Source organism: Callithrix jacchus, chromosome 21 (assembly GCF_049354715.1).
Source record: "Callithrix jacchus isolate 240 chromosome 21, calJac240_pri, whole genome shotgun sequence".
In the NCBI taxonomy this organism is placed as follows: domain Eukaryota; kingdom Metazoa; phylum Chordata; class Mammalia; order Primates; family Cebidae; genus Callithrix; species Callithrix jacchus.
In genome coordinates, this window is record NC_133522.1 from 43,114,328 (window position 1) to 43,131,749 (window position 17,422).

At 37.9% G+C, this 17,422-nt stretch overlaps 1 protein-coding gene and 1 long non-coding RNA gene across 9 annotated transcripts in view; one reads left to right on the forward strand and one right to left on the reverse strand.

Moving 5' to 3' along the window:
- Positions 1–17,422, forward strand: part of TTC3 (tetratricopeptide repeat domain 3) — a 123,254-nt gene that overhangs the window by 43,957 nt on the left and 61,875 nt on the right. For all 5 annotated transcript variants that reach the window (XM_078358639.1, XM_078358640.1, XM_054248974.2 and 2 more), the window contains 7 exons: positions 440–563; positions 1,229–1,292; positions 3,941–4,001; positions 7,610–7,694; positions 10,000–10,134; positions 13,855–13,935; positions 15,733–15,845. In XM_078358639.1, the coding sequence (XP_078214765.1) occupies positions 440–563; positions 1,229–1,292; positions 3,941–4,001; positions 7,610–7,694; positions 10,000–10,134; positions 13,855–13,935; positions 15,733–15,845 (663 nt within the window). The remainder of the gene's footprint in view (positions 1–439; positions 564–1,228; positions 1,293–3,940; positions 4,002–7,609; positions 7,695–9,999; positions 10,135–13,854; positions 13,936–15,732; positions 15,846–17,422) is intronic.
- Positions 1–17,422, reverse strand: part of LOC128930341 (uncharacterized) — a 67,132-nt gene that overhangs the window by 19,467 nt on the left and 30,243 nt on the right. For all 4 annotated transcript variants that reach the window (XR_008478296.2, XR_008478297.2, XR_013530622.1 and 1 more), the window contains one exon: positions 14,344–14,397. This is a non-coding gene — a long non-coding RNA (uncharacterized LOC128930341). The remainder of the gene's footprint in view (positions 1–14,343; positions 14,398–17,422) is intronic.

The window sequence follows — 17,422 nt, forward strand, 5'->3', positions numbered from 1 at the left end:
CCAGGCTGGAGTGCAGTGGCACAATCTTGGCTCACTGCAACGTCCGCCTACTGGGTTCAAGCAATTCTCCTGCCTCAGCCTCCCCAGTGGCTGGGATACAGGTGCACGCTACCACATCTGGCTAAGTTTTGTATTTTTGGTAGAGACAGGGTTTCACCATGTTGGCCAGGCTGGTCTTGAACTCCTGACCTCAGGTGATCCACCTGCCCTGGCCTCCCAAAGTGCTGGAATTATAGGTGTGAGCCATCATGCCTGGCCCTTGAGCTATTCTTTATTTTTTTGGGTTTAATACCAAATTTATAATAATATTTATGTATAAAGCCCCATCTCAGAGGTAGAAAATCTTTTCAAAGAAGAAGGCTGTGATTGCTGCAACCTGTTTATTCAAAGGATAACATTTAAAAATGTATAATAATTCATTTCTGTTTCCCCTACTTAGGGCCTATATACCTAGGAGTTTATCAGGACCTATATTTAGTACTTCACTTAACTTTGTGGAAAAGAAAAGAGATTTCAGAAAAATTAATCACAAAATGGCAAACGGTGGTAATCAGAATCCAAAGGTAAGCTCCATTGAAAATTACAGTTTTTTTCAAGTATAGATCGTCTCATATTTTTACAGTAATATTTTGGATATAATGGAAACCAAATTTTTGGCGATTTGAACCCTTTTTGCCTATTGCTACCAAAAGAATGATCTCTTTTTAATAAATAATCTAATTATCTCATACAACTATGTAAAGATAATATTGAAAGTCACAGAATTTCTTTTGAGATCACATTTCTGTCTTTTCAAAATATTTTTTAAAATAACCATTTTGCCACATGTCTTCATATGTTCTCTCTCCACTTGTTGGAAAAGTCCTCTTGTTGATAATACCGGAAATTTCCAAGAGACTGTGTTCAGTTAGGGAGAGGAGTATAAGGAGAGACGTGGGGGTGTTAATTCAGACGTTACTGAACAGTTGTCACATCAGGCTCATGCTGGGCATCAGGAATAGAATTGTCATTCAAGAATTTGTCATCGCATATCATGATCCTCATCATTAGTTACCATTTTGTTTGCCTGTTTATACATTTAGCCTTAATAACCAGTTCTGTGTTTTAGGTGTTTGGGTGAATTCTATACTATTACATTCTGAATTCTTTTATATAGTTCTTGAATTCTTCTTGGCTGTGTTTTTGTGGTCTTTTTTTTTAAGTCTCACTGTTTTTATTTTCATGGCAGGTGGTGGATGAGGCAATGAAGGTAGATGATTGTGACTGTCATCCTGAATTTTCACCACCACCAAGTGAGTGTTGTTTTTATATCAGTTGTTGCCAAGTTAATAAACTTGCCAAGTCTCCTAAACTTCTCTGCCCTAAAATTTGCACAAGCCTTGCTTATATCCACTCTTGTTCTCCTTTTACTTTGTAATGCTTCTGTGTTAAGAAAATGTTGAATATTTATTTGAAATCAGTACTCAGTCTTTTCCTATTATTTAGCAAATGTAATTTTGGATATTCAAGTAAAAGGAATGGAAAAGATGAAGTACATAGCTCTTTTTGGTCTGCTGCTTAATTTTTTTAGGCTGTTGTTTCTCATTATTGAAAATTTATTATTGCCTCCCCTCCTCCCACCCCCTAGGAACCTGTTTAGACCTTTTTAAACGTAATTGTTCTCTCCCATAAAATTTTAGTAGCTGTTTATGTCCCATATGTGCATCTGTGCTTTATGTATAAAAATAATCAGATTTTGTTTTCCAATAACTAATTTTCACCCTATTGGGGTTGATAGCACCCATGTTGAGAATGGATGCTGCTGTAACAAAAATACCATAAACTGGTTAGCTTGTAAGCAATAAGCATTTATTTCTCACATTTCCAGAAGCTGGGAAATTCATCATCATGATGTCGACAGAGTTGATGTCTGCCGAGGGTCCTCTTGCTGGTTCACCGATGGCCGTCTTTTTGCGGTATCCTCATGTAGTAGAAGGAGCAAGACAGCCCTCTGGGGTCTCTCTTTTTTTTTTTTTTGAGACAGAGTCTTGCTCTGTTGCCCAGGCTGGAGTACAGTGGCATGATCTGGGCTTATTGCAACCTCTGCCTCCTGGGTTCAAGTGATTCTCATGCCTCAGCCTCCTGAGTAGCTGGGATTACATGTAGGCACACGCCACCATGCCTGTCTAATTTTTCTATTTTTAGTAGAGACAGGGTTTTGCCGTGCTGGCCAGGCTGGTCTCAAAATCTTGGCCTCAAGCAATCCTCCCACCTTGGCCTCCCAGAGTGCTGGGATTGCAGGCATGAGCCACCACGCTTAGCCTGGGGTCTCTTCTCATAAGGGCACTAATCCCATTCATGAGGGATTGACCTCATGACCTAGTTATTTCCCAAAGATTCCATCTCCTATCACCATTGCCTTGAGGATTTGGTTTTCAACATGTGCATCTTGTGGGGGGCACAGATGTGCAAACCATAACAGCGCTGTGCTGGGTCTCGTTTGTTTTAAGTTGTGTGTGCTCAGTGCATGTATTTATTTACATATATAGCAAACATGGACACTGCGGAACTTCATTACTTGGCATCATTAGGAGGTGAAGGTTCTGGAGAACTGAATATTTTTGTGCTTCATTTATTTCTGAATTTTTCTTAATATCACTGGAGTTTGATGAAAATCTTTCTAAAGTATATCACATGCTTCCCTGTCTTTTAAAATGGAATTTAGGAAAATACAGGTTTTCTTGTTGGCTTAACGTTGTGGTCACACACAACAGTTACTCACCTCAGGCTTGGTAGTGTTCCTCCCAGGATTCTTGAGGTGAGACTGTTGATTTTTCAGTTAGTGATCTCTTTTCCTTTCTCTTTTTTGTTAGGTGGTTGGTTTTCCTTTCCATGGTTTTGCTTCTAGCAACCATTTCTATTTTTTGGGACCTGCAGTGCCATGTTCGCTCAGGCTCAGTTAGTTCCACAGATGCAGCTACTTAATACTGACCATTTCCATTTGGTTAGCACATTAGCATAATTTCAAGGCCACAGAATGGAAATAAACTAGAATTCTACCTTTCCAAAAGCTACTTTTGTTTTCTGAGGCCACCAAAGCCCAGGCTCTCATTCCCTTCTTATTACAACTTGGCTCTGACTTGTCTCTGTGCCCTCCCCTCATACCTTCATTAGATGCGCCCTGCTCCTCCTGCCACACCAGCTCTTCTGCACCACAGCTCTGAGCATGGCTTTCCCTGCCCAAAAATATGCAATGGTTTCCTACTCCTGCCAGCAGAATAAAGCTGGGCTCACAGAGCTGGATCTGAAGCTAAGGTTCTGTAAACACTCACCCCAGCTTGCCTAAGCAGCCCTTTTCCAGGCCTCCATCCTTTTTGAGCTCTTGAAATCACACAGGTTTACTTAGTGCTTCTGAAATTAACTCTGCTCTTGGGTTCAGGCCATTCTATCCAAGTTGTACTTGTTCCTCAAAACCAAATACAAATGCTATATCCTCACTAACATTTTTCCCAACCACTCCAGCTTAAGTGATTTTTCCCTTTTGTGAGTTGGGAGAGATACTACTGACTATGGAGTTAATATGTCAATAACAACACAGTATTTTCTTTCATAAGGATATTTGTTGTTTAACTACTGAAGTGATATGTCTTTTCACCACATCTGATTGTAAACTATCTGAGAACAGCAGCTATCTCCTGTATCTCTCTGTATCTATGGTAGACCTAAGTCACAGTAATGATCACTATTATAATTGATCTTTAATATTTAATTTATTATATATCATACATAGAAAAACATCAGCAGCAGCTTCTTTTTTGGCTCACCTGTTTGTAGTTACACTCACATATCATATTGCTGCTTCTGTTTTCTTACTCCAATTTACATTTTAAAAATAAGTTTACTTTCAGGCTTGTAGATTTTTATGTACAGATTTCAGGAACAAATGCTTTTGTGTTCACAGGTCAGCCTCCAAAACATAAAGGAAAACAAAAGTCTCGAAACAATGAATCAGAGAAGTTCAGGTATGTTTTTTCTTTGAGGTATGTTTTTTTTCCCCCTACTGTATTCTTCCCAAGTAAAAAGGGAAAAAAATATTTTTTCAAGTTTTAGCTACTTTAATGTGTGTATTATGATGAGTACTAAAATCCCTTTCAAATATCGAAAGCATATCTTTAGGAAAGGATAATTTTTGGCTAAATGATTATTAATCCTGGATATTAATATATTGACTTCTGAAAGTCATACAATATGAAATATGTCCATATTAATGTTTTAAATTCTAGAATATGTATTCTAAAAGGAAAAAGCATTCAGAGAGGTATAAGGTGAACAGGAAATCTCCTTCCGTGCTTACCTCATTTTACCTCTCCTGCAGTCCCTTCTCTGGGGCTTCCTCCAGGTATGCACTCTTAACAGTTTCATGACTACTGGGAAACTTACTCTGCCTATACAGACCTGGGTATGCATATTTCAGGTGCCTTTTGAGTAATTATCGTTAGAGGAAAATATTTCCTAATGAATTCTGACTACTAAACAGAATTCTACCAAACATCCTCATGAAAATTAATAGTAATTAATTGCCTCCTATCTTTTTTTCTTTTGGAGATAGGGAATTGCTCTGTCACACAGGCTAGAGTGCAGTGGTGTGACCATAGCTTCCTGTAGCCTTGAACACCTGGGCTCAAGTGATTCTTCTGCGTTAGCCTCCCAAGTAGCCAGGACTGCTACTGCTCATGGTGCATGTCACCATGCCTGGATAATTAAAACAAAACTTTTTTAGAGGCAGGGTCTTGCTTTGTTGCCCAGGCTGGTCTTGAACTCCTAGCTTCAAGTGATCCTTCTGCCTTGGCCTCCCAGAGTGCTGGGATTGTAGGTATGTGCCTGGCCTTGCCTCCTGTCTTTATAGTTATACCCCATGGCCAACAAGTTATAAATTGATTACAAAGTGAAACTGTAAATCTTTTAATACAGAATTTCATGAAGTGAATGAAAGTGATGTTGGAGAAACAGCAAAGCCATGTCTGCCACAATACACTGGTTTTCAGTTTCTTCTTCATTTCTTAATCTGAATCCATGATAGGTGCTTCAGGGGAAATAATTTGAATATCAAAACACTAAAAAAAATCAGCAAAGTCTCTCTCTTTTTTTTTTTTAAATGACCATTTTTGGATACTGCTACCAAAATGAAACACAAAGCAAGGATATAGCATATTACTACGTTATTCTGTTATTTGACAGAAAATCATCAGTCTTCTTCCCTACCTTCCTTTACTTCTTTGGAAACCTGATCTTCATATATGGTTATTTTTTAAATGCAGAGTTGTAATTTTAAGCTGTTTTATTAGAGATAAATTTATTTTTCTAATATTTTGTTTCACTTTTCAAACTGACCATTCCTTATTTGATGATATCTACCAGGTGGGGCTATTTTGTCATTAAATAGAATAAGCACATAAAACACTTAGAGCCCTGGGGTAGGAAATCTTCAGTGTACATCACCTGTCATTGTTCCCACCATCATTTTCATTGTTACTAGAATGTCCCTGGCCTACAGCTTGCTTTTTACCGCTTACAAAATATCTTGTGTTTCTTCCCATGTTCAGAACACAGAAGATTTCCATTCTTCATTTTGATGGCTGTGTAATATTTGGTAATATAGCTTATCTCCCATCTTTGTGCATTTAGGCCCTTAGTTCCTCTTTTCCTTCCTCACTTTCTTTCCCTCTCTCCATCTCTCTCTTGCTTTCTTCTTTCTTTCCTTTGAGAGGGATAAATCAGGCAATACTTTAAACATCCTTGCACATGCACCTTTGTGCACCTGTTCTATGTACGATAAGTACATTGTAAATAAGGTTTAGAAGTTGTTTCTGTAGTGAGATTGCTGTATAAAAGGGGATGCATAATTTTAACTGTGGCAAGTATTGCCAAATTCTTCTCCCAGAAAATGGGCACCGTTCACACTCCTACAAGAGGGTGTGGTATAATAAAAAATATATATATTTGGTATTTGTCCAGTTCTCGGTACAGAGCTCCCAAAACCCATGGAATTTCCTGAATGATAGGAGTGTATTTTGTTACTCATCATGAGCCCCTTTCCGTGAACTTGAGTTTATGCTAATGAGGTGACTCAAGGTAGTGCCCCAGATAGTTCAGGAAGTCTAGTCACCAGAAAGACCAAGCACGTGATTAGATGGTTAAGACTTCCAGCCCCATACTTGACTTCCAAGGAGGAGAGGGGAGCTGGAAATTGAGTTTAGTCACCAGTGGCCAGTGGTTTAGTCAATTGTACCTACATGCTGACATAATAAAACCTTAGTAATCCTTAAAAGAGGGCTTGGAGAGCTCCTGGGTTGGCAAACACATTGATGTGCTGGGAAAGTGGCATGCCCAGCGGGAGCATGAAGCTCCTCCCACCCCCCACCTTCCTGTACATCTCTTCCACTTGGCTGTTTGTGAGTTGTATTCTTTATAATAAAATTGGAAATAGTAAGTAAAGCACTTCCATGAGTTCCATGTGTTTTTCTAGTGAGCCTGAAGAGGGGATCATGGAAACTCTGTAGTTTGTAGTCAGCAGGGCAGAAGTGTGGGGTAACCTGTGCACCCCACTTGAGCTGAAGTGAGGGAAGTCTTGTGAAACTGACCCTTTGCCCTGCAAGGGCTGCGCTAACTCTGGGAGTGCATTATTGCACTCATTTTGTGTTGGACAGTTGAATTGATATGGAAAAATGATGTTATTTGGTATTGGGAAAAAAGCCACACATTTGATGTCAGAAGTGCTTTCAGAAAACTCCACATCGAGTGCCAGTTTTCCTTACTCTCACCAACTTAGGGGGTCAGACTTTCCAAAACGCTTACATCTTATTACTCGATTTTCCCATCGTATTGAACATCTTTGCGCTGTTTATTGGGCACACTTCTCGTGTTAGGACCATGTTGTTACTAATGACTGCAGATTTGTAATACCTTTTAATAATCAAGGCAAATACCGCTTAATGTTTCTCTTTTTGCAAAAGCTGTTTTTCCATGTCATCTTTATAATCAATTGATCTGGTTTCCCTCCACCTCTGATTTTATAGGAATGTTTATTGAGATTGCATTGGATTTTGAGATTTCTAATAGAAATATTGCCAAAATGCCAGTTCTCCCCTGCAAAGAATGGCCAACTTGTATGGCTCACCATTTACTCTGTATTTTACATGGCCTTCAGTAAATACATCCTTTTCTTCTGTCTGTCACATTGGAGGGATAAGAGTGAACTAATATTCAGATTCTATATTTTTCTTTTCTTTTTTATTTTTATTTTTGAGACGGCATCTTGCTCTGTTGCCCAGGCTGGAGTACAGAGATGTAATCTTGGCTCACTGCAACCTCTGGCTCCTGGGTTCAAGCACTTCTCCTGCCTCAGCCTCCTGAATAGCTGGGATTACAGGCACCCGCCACCACGCCCAGCTAATTTTTGTATTTTTAGCAGAAACGGGGTTTTACCTCATTGGTCAGGCTGGTCTCAAACGGCCTCCCAAAGTGCTGGGATTATAGGTGTGAGCCACCGTGCCCGGCCCTGTTTTTTCTTTATTTGAGTAGAACTGTTTTATTTTAAAATTATTAAAAACAAATGCTTTTTTTCTTTTAGTTCTAGTTCACAATTGACTTTACCAGCAGATTTGAAGAACATCTTGGAGAAACAATTTTCTAAATCTTCCAGAGCTGCACACCAGGTAATGGAGAAGCTTTTCCAATGGAAAAAGTAAAACTTTTTGAATGAAACATTGTTCGCATGAATAAAATTCTAATCATGTACATCTCTAAGATATATTTTTTAATATAATTACTGTATTGTAGTTTTGTAGAGATGGGGTCTTACTATGTTGCCCAGGTTGGTTTCAAACTCCTGGCCTCAAGCAGTCCTCCCAAAGTTTTGGGATTACAGATGTGAGCCATCACACCCAGCTGTTACAGACATATAATTTAATATATATGACTCCTAAGAATCCAATCTATCATTAATTTAAATATTAACTTGATAATTATGCTAGCTAGAGGTTTAACAAATGATTAACTCTGGAATTATTTGCTTCTCAAAGAGTTAACAGTAATATTAACTAAATATTTTTAAAATATTTAAATAATTTAAAAAGATTTAAACAGTTTTATTATACCTACTCTAAAATCATTCAAGAGCAAACTTTTATTCTTTAAATGATTTAACTTAATCGGATAATGTTGTATATAAAATTCTTTTTATGTTGCTTCATGATGGAAAACATACATTAACGTGGAATAGAATACGTGTTTCAAGACGTGGGTCTTTTTTTAGGTATACATAACAGATATTTTACAAAGAACTAAAATAGACTTCTAATTATTTGCTTAAAAGCATTTTTGAGAATTTCTTACAGTTGGAGATTTTAAATGATATCTTTTTACATTGATTTTTACTGACTCTAAAAAACATGGAAGACAGCCTGTGAAGATGAAAAGAGTATTTAAATAAATATGATTGTTGTTTTTGAGCCTCTGTTTGTTCATTGATCACAGTTTGATTGAGGCTCTCTCCGTGTGCTGAGGACTAGGAAAGATTCTAAGTGATGTGATTTCAGCCTGCTCTGCTGGAGCTTTCAGGATAGATCATTTGTGCTGCATTGAGGGAAGTGACTTCCAATGAGAACATGAGGCTGTATGGATCTGATTTCTAGACTGATAAAGAAAGCTGGGTGTGGTGGCATGTGGCTGCAGTCCCAGCAACTCAGGAGGCTGAACTGAGAGGATTAGCCACTGCACTCCAGCCTGAGCATCATAGTAATTTATTATTTTCTCTTTTAAGCCTCTCACTAGTTTGGGTGCCCTGTCTCTTTTAAAGAAGAAAAAGGAAAAAGAATGAGAACAAAATTAAAATTGAATGAGTTTATACAAGGCTAATAATAACTAGTATTTGTAGGGATAGCACATCATCATCTGTAACTTCAAGTTCATATCTTAACACAAGTATGGCTGTCATCGAGCTTTTAAGTTTTTTGTGAGAGCTGCTCTTTTCCACGCATATTCTGGGGAGCATTCTGCCAGACTTTGATTCACTTGATTCAAAAGCCAGCAGAAGGCTTTTGTTTATGGGTAGCCAAACTGCTTTTTCCTCTGTGATTTGTGCAGTGAGGTCTCCTTTTGGATCTTCATTATTAGGAATGGCAAGGACTACAACATACATATTTGCATTTGTTGCCCCCTTGAATGGTGCACACATGTATGGCAAGGAGTGAGATTTTAGACTTAATGTCTAGCCTTGCCTCTCCAATCTTTATGGAACTTTGGTGACTTACAGCTGTTCCCATGTCACTAAAATATGAATTCAAATTATAATGCATGTGCACATAAGTATTGGAGTTAGGAAGTTTTTCTCACTTTATTTAAGGGTACATGATAGCAATTTTGTTTTTATTTTTTATTTCTTATGTTCTTCCTTTTGCATTTAACTTATTATTATCTGTCCCAGTAATTTTATCTAGTTATATTCAAGTATATGTTAAGCAAGAATACAGTTAACAATTGAAATGTTTCTTTCTTTCTTCCAATTAAGGTTTATTTCAGAGCAGGATGGCGGTTGTTAAAATCTGGTAGTGATCAGTACATTGACGGCATATTCTTATGTGTCTAATTGTTCTACTTCCAATCAAACAATTTACTTATTTAAATGATGGCCGGTGTTTTCATATATATTGTTAACACTTAAAAATACTGTCTGTTTAGTCTGGAAAGCAAGTGAGGCTTTGCACCATGCAGTGTAAAATGAACCACCTTTGTCACAGGCAACAGGGGAAGTGTTGCAATGAATATGGTAAAACAGTACCTTTTCATTTCCACTTTAAAGGTGTGCTGCTGAGAAAGGAATACGGTGAATAAAGGATAGTTTGGGTATTGAGTTAAACGTTTTTTCATTAGTTATAAAGTACCACTATGAAATTGGCATCTTAAGTTTTAAATTAAAAATGTGTAGATTTGGGTTACTGAAATAGAATTTCTTTTTTCTAGGATTTTGCTAATATAATGAAAATGCTGAGAAGCCTGATTCAAGATGGCTATACAGCTTTGCTGGAGCAGCGATGCCGCAGTGCCGCACAGGCCTTCACAGAGCTGCTGAACGGCTTAGATCCTCAAAAAATAAAGGTACGTTTTCCATGTCATAACTTGTTTGTCAGTGCTAATGCACCTCAAATGAATGCAGAAGAGAAACAAAGCTTTAACTCACTGTAGTACTATTCCTAAGACCTTGCTGAGATTGGCTTCAGGTTATGGGAAGCAGGTAGTGCTCCAGTTCAGACTTCATGAGTAGGCTCAATACATGATCCTTGTTTATACTTTCTCCTTGACTATAGTTTAGGGTCATTAGAACTGGCTTTTCCTCTAAATAAAGGATTTCAACTCACTTTAGTCACATCTTTTCATCTAGGAAGAAAGTACAGGCACACTTCATTTCATTATGCTTCACGTCATTGCACTTTGCAGACAATGCATTTTTCACATATTGGAGATTCGTGGCAACCCTGCGTCAAGCAAGTCTGTTGGTGCCATTTTTCTGAAAGCATGTGCTCACCTCATGTCTCTGTGTCACATTTTGGTAATTCTCACAATGTGTCAAACTTTTTTATTATCATTATTACTATATCTGTGATTAGTGATCTTCGATGTTACTATTGTAATTGTTTTTAGGGCACTACAACCTGTGCCTGTGTAAGAAGGGAACTTAATAAATGGTGTTTGTCCAGTTAGAATGGCAGCCATTAAAAAATCTGGAGACACCAGATGCTGGAGAGGATGTGGAGAAATAGGAACACTTTTACACTGTTGGTGGGAGTGCAAATTAATTCAGCCATTGTGGAAGGCAGTTTGGTGATTCCTCAAGGATCTAGAAATAGAAATACCATTTGACTCAGCAATCCCATTACTGGGCATATACCCAAAGGATTATAAATCATTCTGTTATAAAGACACATGCACATATATGTTCATTGTGGCACTGTTCACAATAGCAAAGACTTGGAACCAACCCAAATGCCCATTGATGATAGACTGGATAAAGAAAATGTGGCACATACACACCATGGAATACTATGCAGCCACAAAGAGGATGAGTTCATGTCCTTTGCAGGGTTGTGGTTGAAACGGGAAACCGTCATTCTCAGCAAACTGACACAAGAACAGAAAACCAAACACTGCATGTTCTCACTCATAAGTGAGTGCTGAATGATGAGAACACATGGTCACAGAGAGGGGAACATCACACACTGGGCCCTGGGGGATTGGGTGCTAGGGGAGGAATAGCAGGGGTGGGCAGAGTGGAGAAGGATAGCATTAGGCGAAATACCTAATGTAGATGAAGGGGCAATGGATGCAGCAAACCACCACCATTACATGTGTATACCTGTGTAGCCTGCACGATCTGCACACGTACCCTAGAACTTGAAGTATAATAAAGAAGAAACGGATGTACATGGACAAATAAGTATCTATTTAAAGCTTGAGAAAGAACATTAAAAAAAATAAAATAAATGGTATGTGTGTGTATCTGTTGTTTCCACCTCCTTCTTTAAGTCTCCATATTGTTCCCTGAGACACGATATTGAAATTAGGCCAGTTAATGACCCTACAGTGGCCTCTAAGTATTCAAGTGAAAGGAAGACTACATGTCTCTAACTTTACATCGAAAAGTAGAATGATTAAGCTTCATGGGGAAGGCATGTTGAAAGCCAAGATAGGCAGAAAGCTAGTCCTCTTGTGCCAAATAGCCAAATTGTGAATGCGAAGGACAAGTTTTTGAAGGAAATTAAAAGTGCTACTTTAGTGAACACATAAATGACAAGAAAGGAAATAACTTTCTTGCCAATGTGTAGAGTCTTAGTTGTCTGGGTAGAAGATCTAACCAGCCACAACATTCCCTTAAGCCAGAGCCTAATCCAGAGCAAGGCCCTATTCTGTGAAGGCTGAGAGAAGTTCGGAGGCTGCAGAGGAAAAGTTTGAATCTAGCAGAAATTGGTTCATGAGACTTAAGGAAAGAAGCCGATTCCGTAACATGAAAGTGCAAGATGAAGCAGCAAGTGCTGATGGAGAAGCTGCAGCAAGTTACTGAGATCTAGCGAAGATCATTGGTGGAGGTGGCTACACTAAACAACGGATTGTCAATGGAGACAAAACGTCGTTGGAAGAAGATGCCATCTAGGACTTTCATAGCTAGAGAGAAGTCAGTGTCTGATTTCAGAGCTTCAAAGGACAGCTCCTTACTCATTATGGGCCAATACAACTGGTGACTTAAGTTGGAGCCAGTGCTCATTTACGTTCCAAAAATCCTCAGGCCCTTAAGAATTATGCTAATTCATTCTGCCTAGAGCCCTAGAAATGGAACAAAAAGCATGAATGATGGCACATCTGCTTATAGCGTGGTTTACTAAGTACTTTAAGCCCACTGTTGAGACCTACTGCTCAGAATAAAAGATTCCTTGCAAAATACTACTGCTCATTGACAATGCACCTGATTGCCCAAGAAACCTGATATACATGTACAAGGAGATGAGTGTTGTTTTCATGCTCACTAACACAATATCTATTATGTAGTCTATGATCAAAGAGTTATTTTGACTTTCAATTCTTATTATTTAAGAAACATATTTTATAAGGCTATAGCTGCCATAGTGATTCCTGTGTTGGATCTGGGAAAAGTAAGTTGAAAACCTTCTGGAAAGGATCACCACTCTAGATACCACTAAGAACATTCATGATGCATGGGAGAGATCAAAATATCAACATTAACAGGAGTCTGGAAGAAGTGAATTCCAGCCCTCATGGATGACTTTGAGGGGTTCAAGGCATTAGTGGCGGAAGTCACTGCAGATGTGGTGGAACAAGCAAGAAAACTAGAATTAGAAGTGGAGCCTGAAGACGTGACTGATTTGCTGCAATCTCTTGATAAAACTTGAAGGGATGAAAAGTTGCTTCTTACAGATGAACAAAAAAAGTCGTTGCTTGAAATGGAATCTACTCCTTTAGAAGATGCTGTGAATATTGTTGAAATAATCTTAGTTGCTCAAGCAGTGGCAGGATTTGAGGGGATTCACTCCAGTTTTGAAAGAGGTTATGGTATAGGTAAAATGCTGTCAAACAGCATCACATGTTACAGAGAGTCAGTCAGTACGAGAGACTTCATTGTTGTCTGATTTTAAGAATTGCCACAGCCACGTTCCTTTTCAGCAGCCACCATCCTGAACAGTTAGCAGTCGTCAATATCAAGGCAAGACCATCCACCAGCAAAAAGATTATGACCCACTGAAGCCTCAGAGGATCATCAGCATTTGTAGCAATAAAGTTTTTAAAATTAAGGTGTGTACATTGTTTTATAGACATAATGCTGCTTCACACTTAATAGACTACAGTAGCACTTAAACGTAACTGTTAATGTGCAGTAGAAAACCCACAGGTTTGTGAGACTCACTTGATTGTGATACTTGCTTTATGGTGATGCTCTAGAACCGAGCCCATGGTACCTCTGAGGTACGCCTGTAATAACCAAGTAAACGTCTTGATCTGTCACTAGTACCCCTTACATGCAAAATAATATGACTTTAATTAGAAATTAATCTATTTTGAACCATGCCTCAAGGAACTTTGAGACAGTGATTCTGGGTTTTAAATAGCGTGTAATTGCTTTATTAGGACCAAAATCCCTTTTCTAATTTGATTTGGACAGTCATATTGATTAGTGAGATTTTATGACAGTCATTGATTGTAAGATTGATTAGTGAGATTCTATTACACTTCTTCTGTTGTGACTGGAAGGTCAGTGCAAACTGAGCAGAATTATGTTCCGATTTTTAACTGAGGAATTTTTATTGACAGCAACTGAACCTGGCCATGATTAACTATGTCTTGGTTGTCTATGGACTTGCCGTTTCTCTCCTTGGAATAGGGCAGCCTGAGGTAAGATGTGTAACAGAGGTAATAAACAATTAAAATGATATTGACATATCTTATAATATTCTTCTCATTTTGACCCATTTCCTTCTCTGTACCTTCTAATAATTTTGTCTGAAATCTCTCAGTTTGATTTAGTTTGTGTTTTTAAAGAAAACAAAAAGGCTTTGCCAGGCAATCATTGGGAATCTACTTTTTATTTGTATAAAAAGTAAAGAATGTAATATATAGATAGATTTTAGAAACATAATCTTGAGGGAAAAGCAAGTTGGAGGACATAAACATTGTGATCCCACTGATAGACAGTTTGGAAAACATATGTAACAGTACTGTATACTGCTTATGAATACCTGTGCCTATTGTAAAAAAGTGAAAAGATATAATGTTTATATCAAATTTAAGCTAATGGCTGACCTTAGTGATGGCATGAGGGAATGGACCTGGAGGCTTGTGTGTTATGCTGTTTTCCTAGAAAAACAAAGGTAACAAGGGTAATGTTAGCATCTCTTATTTATAGGTACAAAGTACTTGGGTATTGTATTATTTCTAGATCGCAGGCTTCCCGTTACTGCATGTAGTCAGTGTATAGACATGAGCTCCCAGGATTTCCATTAGATATGCTCCTGCCTTGCTCTCCTGGAATGTTTACCTACCTGTACTGTTTGGCATTATAACTTTGCTTTCTGAGGTTTTGAGTTTGCTATAAATGTTGAAATGCTCTAAAATGACCTCAAGTATAATAAATAATTTGGGTTCTGTTTTTCCCTGTCTAGATGAAGGTTTAACCTACCTTCCTACCTAGTGAGGATCTAAGTAGTCTTTTACGTTCTGTTCTCTCCCAGAAGTCCACAGTGCCCAAGGTTTTTTTGTCACAGATTAATAATGTCTTCCATGAATGCTGTCTAATTCTATTTTCCAAGAGACAGTTGGAGACAGGACTTCAGGATTTTAATTTTATTCCTGACAGAATAATAATAAATACCATATTTTACCTTATTAGAATTGAAGAAATCATTTATTACATTTGTGATTTAATGTAAAATAGACTGATTTGGAAAAAAAAAAACAAGTGTTATAGTAGAACTTACATGTTTAAAAGAATTTCATCAGAGGACAGCCCTTGCTTCAGACATTTTTAGAATGCCTCCTTTGGAACTGGTCTCAAAGCTTCATTTTATAGTGACATTTCCTTTTTTTCACTCACAGTAGGGTTACCAGTATTTCTTAGAGCTAAATATCTTTTGGATGTTTTCTAAAAGCAAAATTCATTCAACTTAGTGGTTTTTCACTGTTGAGAATATTCAAAAAAGAATGTACTCTAAGCTATGTTAAGTTTTTACTAAGGGACTGTTTTTAAGACAGAGCTTTCATCGGTCTTATGATACAAAAGACTGTGACAACATCATTGGAATGGCATTCCTTCCAAGGGAATAGCACTTAATAGGATCTATGTTATGGTGTGTTTACACCAAAATTAGCCTTTAGAAAAGAGCACACACGATTTTACTCTTTTTAGTATCAGCCAACACACATCAGGTCCTTAGTGTGTACTAGTAGATGCTCATAGGTTGATTGTCTGATGTGTGCAGCAGGATTGGTTTGGTTGTGTCTCTGAATAGCCATATGATCAGAGATTTATGTAATTCCTAAGAAAATGAAACACAGAGGTATAATTTTGCCACAGGAATTTGGGGATATGCAGCTGTTATTTTAATATTTTAAAAGAAGATCGGCCTTCAGATAAAACTTATTCCAGTATTTCTCTTTGTATGTAAGTGATCATTGTTTTCACTGCTATTGAAGGAATTATCTGAAGCTGAAAACCAGTTTAAGAGGATTATTGAACACTACCCCAATGAGGGACTTGACTGCCTGGCCTACTGTGGAATTGGAAAAGTATATTTGAAAAAAAACAGGTTAGTAGAAGTGACACTACTTTAAGCTCTCGGCTGGTAACTCATTTAAAATCCAATGTGTTAATGATCCATTTTCTGGAATTGCTCTGGTATCTCCTATGTAGCACACTGTCCTAATTGTGATTTACTTTGAGGACCTGGCATTTCACTGTCAACATTAATTGTTAAAGCAAGGCTAGTCATTGCAGTTCTTGGCACTTCCTGATTTTGAATCTGTTAAGAAAGTCAACAATACAGTTATTTGACATTAAAGATTTAATAGTCTTTAGTATACATCATCTATAGATAGTGAATGAATTGATATAAATTAATGCTTTGAAAATCCAATTATATAATTTTTTTGGTTTAATTGTTTTAAAAAATCTGTATGAAGATGGTTTTAAATAAGAGGTATATATGTGTTCAAAGACATCATGAGTCAGGAATAAAAATCTCTCCTCTGCACTCTACTGTAGTTGTCATCCTTACTCACAGTTTAATACCGAAGCAGTTCTCAGCCAGGCGCTGTGACTTACACCTGTAATCCCAGCACTTTGGGAGGCTGAGGCGGGTGGAACATCTGCGGTTAGGAGTTGAAGACAAGCCTAGACAACATGGTGAAACGCCATCTCTAGTAAAAATACAAAAATTAACTGGGCATGGTGGCGGGCGCTTGTAATCCCAGCTACTCGGGAGGCTGAGGCAGGAGAATCGCTGCCTCCCAAGTAGGAAGGTGGAGGTTGCAGTGAGCCGAGATCACACCACTGCACTCCAGCCAGGGCTACAGAAGGGAAACTTTGTCTTAAAAAAAATTGAAGCTGTTCTCTAAATGCCTCATATCTCGTAGACTTATCTCCCCAAATTTCAGTATGTCCCTGAGGGGACAGGATTATTTCTTGAGCTTTAAAAAAAGAAAATCTCTGTTTCTGTCACTTGTACCCAATATAGTGGTAGATACATTAGGTTTCTTTATAAAGAAATAATTGTTGGCTGATTGAATATTATTCAAATTTTTGAATTATTTTTCAATTTTCATTTAACTTTTTAGGGGAAATTTTATGAGATTTTGGCAGAAGCCCCACCCCCTTGTTCTTAGAATGTGCCTAGAACCTCCTTTATGGATTTATTTAAATGAAAGACAGTTTTCTTTCGGCTGGGTGTGGTGGCCCATGCCTCTAATCCCACCACTTTGGGAGGCTAAGGCAGGTGGATCACCTGAGGTCAAGAGTTCAAGACCAGCCTGACCAACATGGTGAAACCCTATCTCTACTGAAAATACAAAAATGAGCTGGGCATGGTGGCATGTACCTGTAATCCTAGTTACATGAGAGGCCAGGATAACATTAAATATTTAATAGTCTTTAGTATACATCATCTATAGATAGTGGATGAATTGATATAAATTAATGTTTTTAAAATCTGATTATATAATTTTTGGTTAAATAATTATTTTCAAAAATCTATGTGAAGGTGGTTTTAGATAAGAGGTATATTTGCCTTACCACTGTGTTGGTCAGGCAGGAGAATTGCTTGAACCCAGGAGGCGGAGGTTGCAGTGAGCTGAGATCACACCACTGCACTCCAGCCTGGGCAACAGA